The sequence below is a fragment of the Narcine bancroftii genome, chromosome 3 (genome assembly GCF_036971445.1).
Source record: "Narcine bancroftii isolate sNarBan1 chromosome 3, sNarBan1.hap1, whole genome shotgun sequence".
Lineage (NCBI taxonomy): Eukaryota > Metazoa > Chordata > Chondrichthyes > Torpediniformes > Narcinidae > Narcine > Narcine bancroftii.
In genome coordinates this window covers 341,847,909-341,862,688 of record NC_091471.1, presented here as the reverse complement: position 1 = coordinate 341,862,688, position 14,780 = coordinate 341,847,909, and the positions used below count along the sequence as shown (strand labels likewise).

The window sequence follows — 14,780 nt, the reverse complement described above, 5'->3', positions numbered from 1 at the left end:
TTCCTAAATAACTGCATTGATCCCACCCACAGTCTCATGTCCTGGACAACAAAGCAACCACATCTTTGTATTTCACCCCTTTTAAATCAAAACTCTACGACGCTCCCCACACTCCTCGTCCCTGTGTACAGTCTTGTGATTTGTGTGTCTGAAAACCCAAATCCGAATTTTCTCCATCATTCTTCACTTTTATATCAGCTCAGAAATTGCACTTGACTTTCAATCTTCCATTACTATTTCAATTTCACACCTAAAATTATAAAGGCAATATTTATGATACCTCAGGCAACTGAGATCGTATGTCCTCTGACCCAATGAAGATGCTTTCGAGATGCGACCACGTCCGTTGCACCTCGAACCACACCGATATTACAGAGTCAGTAATGGACAATTTCTTCTGCCAGCTGGACACTTCTTCCAAAAAAAAGGCTATATACTTGGAAGTCATCAGGTTCTGCAGCTGGACCTGGTTGTCCTCCAGCGTCTCAATAACCTCCTCATCTGACTTGAGCAATGGGAGAGCGGTGCGTGAATGTTGTTCGTACTGGAATTCCATGGTGCTCCAGGTGGAGTTCAGCTCCTTCAGTACCTTTTCCATCCCCATTTCTTTCACAGCTTTGTCAACAATTCCACAAACCTCTTCTTCAAAGTTGTGCAGGTTCAGTCTCAAGAGGTCAGCAAGGGTGGTGCTATCGTCCATTGTAAATGTGACATTTGTAGCTTGCATTAGTTGATACCAATGTCTATCTCGGATGGCTGGATTCTGAAGTTCAGCAACAGCCCGTAAGGAGGTCAAAATATTCTTTACTTTCTTGTCCAACCCACTGAAAGCATCCCATGCCCGTACCTCTTTATCTAAGGCACGAATATCTTTTGCAAACTTTTTACATTCCAAATCCATGTTTTCAACATTGATTTCCCTCCACTTTGTTGTCTTCCAATCATCCATGCTGGAATCTACCAGAAAAATCATATCCCATAGCTCTTTCAGAAGATGTACTTCTTTTCTGCATTGTTTCAATTGTTTGTAGTCTGGTATATTGACCTCAAATAAACTGGCAGACTCATTAATAGTGCCCATAGTAGTTTCCATTTGGCTGATCTGAGCGTGGACGATATCCAATATCTGGTATGGCTGTTCACTATCAAACCTAATGAAAAGAAAAGGAAATGAATCCATGTAATGAGAAAAAATATAATACACCCTAACTTTGATGTGCTTAATAATTATAGATTTGATAATCAAGAAAAAAATATTGGAAGCTATGGATTCATCAAAACGTGGCTCCATTTTTGCAACCAATAAATATGATTCAGTACTGACGTTGAAGGCACTCACAATGCTGGATTACTTTCCAAAAAACACATTGAATTCATTAAGTCTTTAACAAAGCCATTTTCATCCAACTAGTCTAGGGCAGCATAAATACAGACTACCTCACAATTCTCTTTATCAAGTCTTCTTTTCTTCTCTCGCGTGTTCTTCAAGATCCACCTTAAATATTTTGAAGCCACTAAATTCAATGACTCCTTGCGGCGTTGAATTCCAGAATCTTCCAATATCTGTACTGGATTTATTCGTGACTTGTGTTTTTTTTAAAATGTTTATCGTCTCATTACTTCATAAGTGGAAAAAAACTACACCTACTTTATCATTATCTTTTATTAAAAAAATAATCACCTTCATTCTTACATTTGCCAATTAACTCAAATCCGCAATTTAAAACAAAAATTCCAAATAAGTTTTCAATACCTCACCCCATCCACCCACTCAAAAACTCGCCTCGTATTTTGTACAAACAATAGCCATAAAATACTAGAAGGACCTTGAGAACAAATTGATTTGCAACCCTCTCAAATCTTGATTGAAGAGCCACCAGTTAAATTGTCAACAATCCTTGCAGGTTAATCTCCAGTCACTGGAACTAAAGCATCAGCCACCAGTTGTATCCACTTCTGCACCTTTAGACCAAAAGAGTAAGTGTGAGATGGTTCGGATGGTTTATTTTTATTCGTTAATTTTTCAGGAATTGGGCATTGATGGGCAAAGCCAGAATTTATTGCCATTATTCTCTGTGGTGAGCTACCATCTTGAATTACTACATTCTTTTTGGCGAAGAGACTACAACAATATTGTTGGGGAGGGAATTCCAAGATTTAGATCTGTATCACAATGGGATGCGACTTGGAGAGAAAGCTGCAAGTGGTGGTGTTCCCATGTACCAGAAGTCCTTATTTTTCTTGGGGTAAAACTTGTGGTGCCTACGGAATAGCCTCAGCAAGACGCTGCAGTTCAACTCCAAACTGCTGTACATTTTGTACACGTGCCAGTAATGAAAAGAATGAATATTTTTAACTTCCTGAAAGTTGTTGAAGCTACAATCATCTAGTCAAGTGGAGAGCATTTTATCAATTTCCTCGGTGGTGCCTTAAGATGGTGGACGGGTGCTGTGTGCCTGGAGAGGATTCAGGCACTGCAGCATACCCAACCTCAGCAACCATATTCTGGGGCAGGAACGATTCCATACCAACAAAGATCAACCATTTTCTGTTGAGTGTAATAAGACTCAAAAACACCACAGAGGTTTTTCCTTCAGACTCCACCAACTTTAATTTTACCTGTAGCCCTTGATACTTTGATGTTCGTGGCAGCCACTCTCATCCACCTCCAGAGTCCAGCCCTCCGGTTTATATTTGGACCAGGTATATAAGCCCTGGATCCAAATGGTGTCAATGACTATCTGATGGACGAGTTGGAGCCACTTGGGAGCAGTATTGAAGGCACCAACTACATTGACGATTGAGAGTAGCTGGAGAGGTTTTTTTTTTACACTTTTTGAGAGAAGGACACTGTGGGATCATTTTCTTCTGTTGTCAGGTAGATGCCATGTTATAATGTGACCCAAAAGATGCTTGGCCATAGGCACAGTTAATTCTGGAGCATCGCTCTTCAGAAATATTGCTGGTGCCAGAGCCTTTGCTCTTCCTTCTATTCTCAGGTTTTTCTTGATGTCACATAGATAGATCAAATTGGCTGAAAGCTCGCTTCTGTGATTGGGATGTCAAGGAAACAGATGGATCATCCATTGTGTGAATATTACCTTGCACACTTGCAAGTTCGATCGTGCCATCATGGAGGACGAAATTGCTCTTCAAGCTGCCTTCTCCTGTCAGCTGTTTATTTTCCATCCAGCATTCATGAATAAACATGGAAGGACTGCAGATCTTTGATACGATCCCGTTGGAAGTCAGATTGTTTCTTTCTGTTCACTGCATACTGCTCTGGCTGTGCAGTATAGACGTAGTCCTGGATTATAGCCTCACTTGGTTGGCAGTTCAATTTAGGTCCGTCAAGTGCAGGTCCCAGTATATACTCCCTGCACTCCTAATGAATTAGGATTGATCTCCTGGCTATTTCCTTGAGGGCACAGCAGGCTTCGACCCCAGAGAAGTTACATTATGCTCTTTCACACATCGTTCAATGCGGAGGAAGGCTGACGTAGACCTTGATGTGAGAGAAGCTTGTGCTTGAGCTGATGACACAAGTGTCCTGGAATCTATCACAAGCACAGATTTACCACAGCTTACAAACAAATAAAGAATACCCTCACTCATTTCTTTCAGCACACCATGAAGTCGACGTTATTTTATTATTCACTGGACACACCACTGCATTCTTCATTCCCCAAACACCACCCAGCTAAACTCCTCCGACCTTCTCGTCGGTTCGCTTCCACATGGGTGATCCTGACATACTTTCTCTCTCTCCTCTCCCCCCTGCATCTGAGAGTCATCACCCATATACTGACGCTTAACATAACCGCGCAGGCGCGCTATTACTCCCACGCGTCGCATCGCTTACATCATCAGCGGCGTCTGGCACCACTCCCAACAAAGTACGCGACCGCAACAAAATCGCTGTTGAGGGCTGCAGGGCTATTCCTGCCCAGCTGCCCACCATCTCTGCGTCTATCCCACCATTAGGACACAATGTATCTAGGGATTGCGATGGAGAAGTCCGCTGGGTTGCCATTAAGATAGGATTTAATGTCAGGATCTTGCTCAATACAGAACAGTTTTGCAGATGTAGACTACACTCCCCAAGTGTTAATGAATGGATTTCACAAGGTCAACTGGGCCGGGAATAAATTTGATTAACTGATCCAGTGCCTGAGTGGTCATCAGGTCGTTTGCTATTTTTATTATTTCCCTGAATACAGCAGTAATGGTACAATTAAGGGCCTAGCTGAAGTATTTCAGAGGATAGGAAAGATTCACAAATGGGTCTCAATTCATATGTACACCAGTGGTTTAAACTTTCATGGATTCATCTGTCCTCAAAAATTCTGAGTCACAGAGTAGATGGAACAGCTGTTGAGCAACTGTCCAGAGACAGATATCAAGAGATGGATAAAATGCAATTGAACTGATGTTGCCCAAAGTAATCCATTCATACAAATGTTTCTGCAAACAGGAGATCAAAGTGTTACAGAGCATGAAATAGAGCCCAACATGCCCTGCATTTAGCTAGATTACAGGACAACTTAAAATAGGTCTTTGAAGTAAACAATATGATGGAAAGAATCTTTCTTCTTCTTTCTTTCTTTGTCGAAGATTAATGGAGGGGTAATGTCCACGTCAGCTGCAGGCTCGTTTGTGGCTGACAAGTCCGAGGCGGGACAGGCAGACACGGTTGCAGGGGAAAATTGGTGGGTTGGGGTTGGGTTTTTCCTCCTTTGTCTTTTGTCCGTGAGGTGGGCTCTGCGGTCTTCTTCAAAGGAGGTTGCTGCCCGCCGAACTGTGAGGCGCCAAGATGCACGGTTTGAGGCGAGATCAGCCCACTGGCGGTGGTCAATGTGGCAGGCACCAAGAGAATCTGTATGGACTGCTCTATTAGCAGGTTTGTTTTGGAAGAGATGGGAGTATTTTCACTTGCTCCATCAAACTGCGCAATTCTCATTAGAAACTTTATCTCCTTCCTTTTTATGGTGCACCAGGGTAGCCTAGAATGCATTCATACCAGCGTATGATGTAATTTCACCTTAATATCAAAACTATATTCAGTCCATCATTAATCTCTCATTGTAGTGAAGTGGAGCGAGACTCACATCAGGAAGACAATCTTGCACCATTTCGGCTTTGAGAGTGTTGAAATATAATTCAAGCATGATGTGAAATCTGGCATTCAAAGTGCTCCTTGGACATTCTGTGCACTTTTCAAACCTAACATACCTTAGCTGAAACGCTCAGAGTGGCGCAAACTCTGGCTTGCAATTCTGAACATGTGGGTTCATAACTCCATGCATGTACTTTGCAGGCATTCATAGAGTTCACCTCAGGACAAGATGATGATTGTTCAAGACAAGCAGAAGCCAAATAATTAGGTGAGATACAAACCAGAGGACGTGTTAAGGGGAGAAGTTTAGGGAGAACATTAGAGGGAAATTTCTTTAGAAAGTGGTAAACGAGCTGCCAGCTGAAGTGGTGAACGTGGGTTCAATTTGAGAAAAATTTGGACAAGTACAAGGATGTATATGGACTGGGTGCAGATCAGTGAGACAAGGCAAAATAAAAGTCCAGCACAGACTAGAAGAGCCGAAGGGTCCGTTTCTGTGCTGCAATGTTCTGTGGTTCTATGAACAATCAGACCAGAGATGCAAGATGGAATCAGATCAGTAATTATTGGCACACAAGGAGACGTCGCCCCTCACCTGAATGGTGCATCTTTGCGAAATTGCTCTCTGAATTTGTGTTGCTCTACGTCAAAGCTGGCACATTTCTTGCGAAGAATTGCAACTTCATTGGCCTGTAGGGGAGCCACATGCTGCTTTGTTGTCACAGCTAGTTTCTTCATATTGTTCCACTTCTCTGGTAGCTCCTGTAAACAAAAGCACCAAGATAGATACTTCAAGCCATGTTGCACTTATGGTTCATTTCTTTCAATATCGGCTCTAGAACTAAAGAGGTGCGAGAAAACCCTCTCTTGCAAAACTACATTTTTGTACCACTTCACAAAAGCTCTACTCCAACAATGTTCATTTGTGATCAAGTGACCTTCACATTCATTAGGATCAAAATATTTGGCTACTTAAATGTCCAATGATGTTTTTAAAAACTTAACAGAAAACTGCCTGAATTTTTGGCATTATCTTCTGAATCAGATGCAAGTGACAGCCTTGGAGCTTGGTCTCTTGCTTATGATTCAGAGATTGCTGTTGACTCTGGAGATGTGACATATTAGATAACCTATTCGCCAAAGGAAAAAGCAATGATTTGATCCAAGTCTCTCAACAAAAACAAGCTATTTACTTTCAGGGACACCCTTGGCTCAGTGGATGTTTTAGATACTAAAGCCAACTTTATATGCCTGAGTGAGACCAGTGAGGGGCTAAAGCTGAGGAACACACAGGCGACTTGAAGCAAGAAACCCACTCGGACTGCGACTGAGATCGAGGGATGCAGATTGTTTACTGTCAGATGTTGATGAGAAAGCTGGCCAGGCCCTCAGCTTCAAGTAAACCTTGCATTACAACTGAAGCAATGGTATGGTGTGCACCAAAAAGAAAAATATAGTGGCTGGTGTAGACCCATGAAGAGGGAGGTGTGTGAGACAGTGCTCCTCCACAGGGTTCTACCACCCAGTCCAATTAGCAATAGCTCCATATAGGTTTTAAACGGCCTGTTAAAGGAGCCACTGGTAGCTTATTTTAAAATCTGGCGACTACAGGGCCTAGGCCCAAGATGGCTGTATTTAGCAGCAGCCTCGGGAGGTGGGGGGGGGGGGGGGTTACAGACCCCAGGGAAACAGAGGGGAGAAGGAGAAGTAGAGAAGACAGCACCACAGGATGGTGACCACAGCAGCAAACCAGCGAGGGGCTCTATGACCGAAGAGCACACAGACAGCGGGCCATTGGGGACTTGAGACAAAGAACTGACGCAGTTTGCGGGCTGCTGGTGACTTGCAAAGGACTCATGCTGGGTTGCCGGGGACTGGCTGAAGGGGCACCTACAATCAGAACCAGGGTGCGAGAGGGTGCTGAGGATGCTAAAGGTTCCTGATCATGCCAGAGGTCTGGATCAGGAGCTTGGGTTTCTGATAGTTTGGACTCAAGCCTAGTGGCTGTGGGAGGTGATTTCATGGACACTTGGTAACTCTGGGGGTTCTGCTGTTGGTGAATCTGTCCGCCGCCTTACAGCAAACGAAATCAAATTTTGTGCAATATCTCTCCTGTTTTATTACAATCTTGAATTTACCGTGGATGGAACACAAGTGTGATTGGAACACGAGCAAAAGTTTTTATGAGCAGATAAGGGGAACTCACTGTTAAAACCATAACCAAAATAACCAAAAGAGATTTTTTGATCAAAAAAGTCTAAGATTAGTAAGTACTCTGGAAACATTTTCAAAAGATTTCAAGCAGACATGCAAGAAATTGAAGACAGCGGGGTTTTTAAAAAAAAAATTAAAAGTCGGTTCCAGCCAAGTGATCATTTTGACTCATCAAGCATGCAACAAATTAACTCCCTGAAGGCTGGAATCGTGAGAAGAATACACCACTGATCCACTGACCTCCAACTGCTTGTGCACTTCTTCAGCTAACTCCTGTTCATAGGTGTTCAGAAGTTCAATCGTCTGTTTAAGGGGCTCAAACATTGCATCAGTTGAAGCCTGCCTCTCTTTTACAGCCACGAGGTGACCCATTACACCAACCAGGCCATCAAAGTCTCCTCCTTCAACCTTCTGACATAAACCTGCTTCTGCGTTTTTAATAAACTCATTGAGTTCAGCCAAACTGGGGGATAAAAATGTAAAAATTCAACATGCAGCTCACAAAATAGTCAGTTTATTCCATTCATGCAAGCAAAATGTAATTTACACAACTGATTTACCATCATACTTTTTACATCTTTCTTTGGCTTGGCTTCGCGGACGAAGATTTATGGAGGGGGTAAAAAGTCCACGTCAGCTGCAGACTCGTTTGTGGCTGACAAGTCCGATGCGGGACAGGCAGACACGATTGCAGCGGTTGCAGGGGAAAATTGGTTGGTTGGGGATGGGTGTTGGGTTTTTCCTCCTTTGCCTTTTGTCAGTGAGGTAGGCTCTGCGGTCTTCTTCAAAGGAGGTTGCTGCCCGCCAAACTGTGAGGCATCAAGATGCACGGTTTGAGGCGATATCAGCCCACTGGCGGTGGTCAATGTGGCAGGCACCAAGAGATTTCTTTAGGCAGTCCTTGTACCTTTTCTTTGGTGCACCTCTGTCACGGTGGCCAGTGGAGAGCTCGCCATATAACACGATCTTGGGAAGGCGATGGTCCTCCATTCTGGAGACGTGACCCATCCAGCGCAGCGTTGCGCTGGATGGGTCACTTTTTACATAACCTTCTGTAAAAGGTCATATGGGTTAGATTCAAATTTCAAATGTATTGTCAGTGACATCACCATCCAACCCAGAGATTCTTTTTGTCCTTCAGCCAAGGCAGAATTACCACTTATTGGTTGTGCAAAAAAAGCTGTGTTCAATGTACAGATGTGAACAAATAAGGAAATGTAAACAAACTGAGTGCACGATAAAGAGAAAAAAAAAGTCAAGGGAAAAAGCAACAGTCCCCGATTGAGTTTGTCGTTAAGGAGTCTGACAGTGGAGTGGTTGCAGCTGTTCCTGAACCTTGCAGTTAACTAATCTACGGTGGTATTCATAAACCACAAGAAACCATCTCATGATATTTCCATTCCCTTTCTCTTGTGCATCATCTGCTTTCATTTTGAAGATTTTAAGGTCTTCATAACCAGATTATCCTGATATCTTAAAGAATAAATGCAAATCCATTCGTGCCTTATCTAATAGTTGCAATCCTGTCCAGGTGCAAACATTCTTGCACTTTATCTAGCACTTACTTCTATTTTTAGAATACAGGGAGTAGAGTTTTGCAAAGTACTCTCAAATGGATGCTCACTTGAAATATTCTCTTCAATTTTTCCAGCGTGGTCCCTAATTTTACATTTTTCAACAGCGAATCCCCCCCCCTTACCTCATGCGTGTATGAGATGTTTTGCTAGTGACCCATTAGGGACCACAAACAATGGAACATGAAGCAAGAAATAAATCTGCAGGAGGAACTCAGCAGCTCCAGATTGTTTTCAGTTTTTGTTCCCGTTCATCTAAAATGTACAAGGTCCTAGTCAGAATTCATTTGAAAGTTGGAACATTCCATCTGCAGAGTTGGAATAAACCATTGGCTCCCAGCTCTTGTGCAGTTCTCTGGGTAATGCCTACTCGTGTCTTCAGATGTTCTATTGTTTGATTAAGGGGCCCAAACATTGCCTTCATTGAAGCCTGCCTCTCTTTCACAGTTATTTGGTGAGCCATCACTTTGTGAACCAGACAAGATGCATCCAAGGCTGCTTCAGCAGATAGGAGCAGTGATCAATGGAGACCTGACATGGTTTTCCAATCTTTATAAGCCACTGGTAAGAAATCAGGTAATTGGAGTGGTATCTTGACTCCAAAGAGGACAGCAATTGCAAGTCTGTGGGTTGAAACTAAATCTAGGGAAGTTCTTGGAGGAAAAGCAAGGATGAATCCAACAGATTCATTGTGGCTTTGTTAAGGGAAGATCCTGTCTGATCAATTAGACTGATTTTTTTTTAAATAGATTTTAAAAAAACACTATTAATGAGAGTTGTGTGATTGTTGTAGTCTCCAAGGATTTCAATAAGGCTTGTCCAATGCCTGTTATAGTTAGAAATCATAAAAATATCAAAGGCAAATTGGCAAAGTTGACTTTGGAATAGGAGTCCGAAGCGGATGGTAGAGGGCTGTCACACAGGATTGGTGAGGAGATCTGCATTGTTATATTTACAATTTGGATATTTATCAACAATTAATTAACTTGCAGATAATGTGGAAACTGGTGAGGAAGACGTTATCAATCAAGGATGAAATTGATCAATTCACAAGATGGGCGGGCAATGCAACTGCAAAAGAAAGTTAATCCTCCCAAGTGTGAGTAAACGTACTCTGGGGAAGGATGTACTCAATGAATATTGGGGCTCTTGAGAGTTCTGAGAGACTCTAATCATATTTGTCCAAGAACCCCTGGATGCGGTAGATTAGGTAGTGAAAAAGTCATAGGAGATTCCAGCCTTAATTAGCCGTGGCAATGAATACAAGAGATTGCAGTGCACATTGATAAAGCATCAGTTTGACTGCAGCTGGATGCCATGATGTGACTACAAGGATGTGACTAGAGAGAGAGAGGTCAGATGAGTTTACCAGGATATTCCCAGGTAACAGACTGGGTTTGATTTTCTGGGAGCTGACTAATGGTGGATCTTGAATTGATTTACAGAATTATGAGGAGGATGGAAAGAATGGATGACAGAAAACTCCCCCCCCCCACCCCCACAGTAAGAGGCTGAAAAGGTTCAGGATAAGAAGCCAGAGAGCCCTTGCTGGTTGCCATGGATATGCCAAATCAAAGGTTTATTTCTCTGCTGTATCCCAGTTCTTTCAGTCTACTGTATTATACCCTCATTTCCTTTTTAACCTCTGCCACTCAAGGGAAGAAAACAGACCAAAACTCTCCTCATAATTGAAATGCTGCATCCCAGGAAACATCCTGGTGAAACTCCTCTGCACCCTCTCCAATCAAACAGCATCTTACCTGTGTGTAACATGGTCATTCAAGTGCTGTTTGAATACGAGGCTCCACTTCTTGATGGTATTCAACAAGGCAGACTTGAAAGGCCTGCCATCAATTTGCATCCAGCTGTCAAAAATGACGATCGGCTCCAGAGAGTTCACCTCATCGTAGATCTTTTCATAGGAGTCCATCTGTTCCTTGTACTGCTGGAGTGATGGGGGGCTCTCTGGAACACCATCTTCTGTATGAGCCTCAATTTCCTCAGCAGTGAGAATGTGCCCATACAGAAGGAACTGGCGCATAAATTCCTTTCGGTCGTCAACCCAAAGGAAAGCATACTGGTCAAAAGAGTTTCGATACTGGCAGCATTTTGCCATTATGTTCTGAACATTATCTATCAGATGCTGTCGCATATCTGCCAGGTCAGCCATGTCTTCCATATCAGCCTGAAACAAGATCATGAGAAAATAGCAGCAAATAAGATACGAGAAACAAGATACATAGAAAATGCAGCAGTTAGAACAAGGCAGCCAGAGTTTCATGATGAGGGTATTTAAAATAAGAGGGATGGTTTTGATGTGCCAAATAGAAGAATTAAATGGAAATTGAAGGGGTTTTTTTTTGAAACACAGATCAGGGTTGATTATCTGGAACGCTCCACCAGAGGAGGTGGTGGAATCAGATACCATCAAGAGGCATTTAGACAGAACTTAAAGCAGGCAGAGAAGGCGATGGTCCTAATTCAAGCAAATCCAATTTGTGTAAATTACCCAAAAATGTCAGGATGGATGTGCTGGGCTGAAGGGCCCTTCTCCATCATGTGCAACCCCCGTTCCCTCCGAGCTGTGCCCATGTGCACACACGCCTTGCAACCAGCGCACAAAGGAAATTAATATGCGGACAAAAGGTTAGCTATGGAGTTCAAAATATTGAATAAAATCTTATCTAAAAATGTTACTTCGTAGAATACAATCATACCTGTGTTATATTAAAACATGCCCATGCAGTTTTATTCGCCATGAGGGATAGGCGGTGCCAAAATTATCTTGAAACAATTTCAAGTTTACACTTGCACAAGCCTTCAGTGATATACTTTTTTCACAGGAAAAAAATGTGCACAATTTAAGATTTTGGCACACGCTGACTACTAAACATTAGAGGGAATATTGTGCACATCTCCTTGACAATTAAAGCACCTTGGAGACATATCCTCTCCAATGATAGTTTTCACTGAAATCTTCGCACAACAATGGGGACAAGAGCTGAACTTCACCTAAATCAAATTAAGGTCGATTAGAAATACTTTCTCCTTCTGACACAGTTTTGTTGTTCTGCAATTATCAGATTAAAATGTACCAATTAATTCAAAAAGACCCACAAAGTCTTGGAAGTTACCAATTTTTCTCCATTTTGACTTCAAATTCATAAGGAATTTCATATCATGTTTTCATGATGGAAATCATGATGGAAATGAAAATTATATTTTCCATCTCTTGAATGTATTGTTTTTAGATCAGTGGTTCTCAATGTTTTTCTTTCCACTCACAGACCACCTTAAGTAATTCCTATCCCATACATGCTCTGTGATTAGTAAGGGATTGCTTAAGGTGGTCTGTGGGTGGAAAGAAAAAGTTTGAGAACCATTGTTTTAATCGTACCTCATTGACTCGTTATGTGCACCATTTCAGAACGCCAAAGGAAATGGGCCAATGACAATTTTTCTCAAGCAAAATATTTCATTAACAATTGGGTCTAAAGCAGTGATTCTCAACCTTCCCTTCCCACCCACAGACCACCTTAAGCAATCCCTTACTAGTCATAGAGCACTGATGGCATAGGGATTACTGAAGGTAGTATGTGAGTGGAAAGAAAAAGTTTGAGAACCACTGTTTTAGACAAAGTAGAACGAAGAATTTGAAAAAAAAAACACAATTCAAGAGAGAAACTTTAATCTGGCCCAATGAGGACTCTCTATTGAAGTTGGCCTGCACATCTGGCATGAGTCCTAAAATGTTGAATTTCCTATCTGGGGAGTTAGGATAAAGTTGGCGATTTACTGTCAGCTCTTCAGTTATTAATCACCCAGTTGGCAGAGAAGCTTACCTGATAGTGAGGAAAGCTGGCATGTTCTGCCAACCTGGGTACCAAAGATGAAATCTTGAAAACGTCGTCAATCAATTCGTTGACCAGGTCATAGAAACTGTCATTCGTGCCCATCTCCAACGATGGGTGGAAGACCAAATCTGGAGAGACTAGATCTAACTGGGCTTCGAACAGTGGTGCAAATCCGGCTTTAGGTTCTGTTGAAAAAACAAGAGAGGCAACCTCTGTGATCTCCATGAAAAATGAGAGCTTAAAAAGATTTCCATAATATTTCCACTGGTGAATAAGAAAGGACACCCACATTATGGAACCACTCATTTTTTTTCTTCCAATATTTCAAGAGTATCCAAGTGCTTTTGGAAGATCTAGACCTTCCTGCCACTTTTGATCACCCAACATTTTGGTTGTCAGATGATAATAAAGGAAACTAAATGTTATAACCCTAAAATGGGACTCGCACTTTACGTCTGAATATAAATCCTCCCAAGGTCCCTGCTATCTGATGGTCCCACCAGATCGTAACTCTGTCATCCACTGTAAATTGCTCTGAGTGTTGGAAATTGCTAAGTGTTTAAAGGTATGTAGGGGTTGAATCTAAAATAGTATTGGTGTAGGATTCACATAATTGAATGCTTGATAATTAGTGTCCACCCCATGGATCAAATAGCCTGTTTCCATGATGCAAGACTAAAACATGATGACAATAATGAAAGCTACTCAACCAAAACAATAAACATTTCCTCTCTTGTGACACAGAAAATTAAGGATGTTATCATACATGATTCTTACCAGTATTGTCTATGAGATAGTTCAAAGAAGCTTCAATTGCCTTGAAAAACCCATCGACGACCATTTCATCAATATAGTCCACATACATCCTCCAAACACTTGAGGTTGCATCAGCTTGGAAAAGATTCAGATTTTCCTGATGATTTATAAAAACGTTAGTTACACAAATAAGACACACGAGCCAAAAATTAAAAACATGTCAGCGCTGCCACTGGTGAGGACCTGGGAGTGCGGAGACACAGGACTGCTATTATATGTGGATCACGGAGAAACACGTGGCCTCCCTGCCTGTATGGATATTGTGGATTGTAGGTGGTCATGTGTCCTCCCTATCTGAAACTTATTTAGAAGTTGTAGGCAGTCGATCAGAACTGTATACAACATCAATGCATAGCACATTCTCTCTCTCTGCCTTGTAGTCCAAGACGAGGACATCTCTCTATGCCACGTCACTGGAAGTACTGTCACGCGCAAGAAGTGCACTACACTAAAACAGAGCCACAGTACTGCAATAGATCAGTGCTGACAGAGAGCTGCACCCCCATTGGTACAGGGAACTGGAAGTGTATGAAAGTCTCTGTCTGTTGAATGTGTATATATGTGTGAGCATTTAGGTTTTGGAGTCCAACCTGGATCTGATGTGAATGTCTATATAGTTGTTTAGTAATATAGTAATTGAGTATCGTTTGACGTACTCCCATTTGTCTCCAGTGTGTTCATTAAAGTTACCTGTGATTTGTGAACCCACTGAACCCGATATTCTTCCAAATACAACATCACCTTGTTACAGAGAGACATGGCATGGTTGGGAATCCAAAACAAACTGGCTCATGGCAACCAGTTTCGGAGGGTTATGAGGGCAAGGACATCTGAAGGGCCTCAGGTGCTGAAGACCTCCTGATCAGGTCAGAGGTTTGGATTTGAAACTCAGGTTGGCAATAAATAAAAAGGAGTGTGTGTGTCTGCAGAAGCACTGGAGGTAAATCCATCGACACCTAACAACTCTGAAGTGGCTCTACTCTGTTTCTCTTTGCCTTGTAACATAAGGGAAGCTGGGTGACTCTAATGGCAATTCTTTGTCTGCCTTACTGCAGGCAGAAGACAACTTTGTGCAATATTACTTGTTCTATACTACTACATGACGATAAAGGAATCTTGAATCTTGATAACCAGGAATTAAAAGAAGTAATGCTGTTGGGACAAGTGGAAAATTGCAAAATCCATCACTTGCCTGCCTGAATAAAA

General features: G+C 42.1%; 1 protein-coding gene across 6 annotated transcripts in view; it reads right to left on the bottom strand.

The window, feature by feature from the left end:
* dnah9 (dynein, axonemal, heavy chain 9) overlaps positions 1-14,780 on the bottom strand; it is a 380,785-nt gene that overhangs the window by 346,435 nt on the left and 19,570 nt on the right. For all 6 annotated transcript variants that reach the window (XR_011354703.1, XR_011354704.1, XM_069929513.1 and 3 more), the window contains exons 7-12: positions 13,536-13,671; positions 12,747-12,943; positions 10,665-11,089; positions 7,571-7,793; positions 5,712-5,878; positions 281-1,151 (exon numbers count right to left, since the gene is read on the bottom strand). Coding sequence is in view for 4 of the 6 variants with exons in the window: in XM_069929513.1 (XP_069785614.1) it covers positions 281-1,151; positions 5,712-5,878; positions 7,571-7,793; positions 10,665-11,089; positions 12,747-12,943; positions 13,536-13,671 (2,019 nt within the window). In the remaining 2 variants the exon portion in view is untranslated. The remainder of the gene's footprint in view (positions 1-280; positions 1,152-5,711; positions 5,879-7,570; positions 7,794-10,664; positions 11,090-12,746; positions 12,944-13,535; positions 13,672-14,780) is intronic.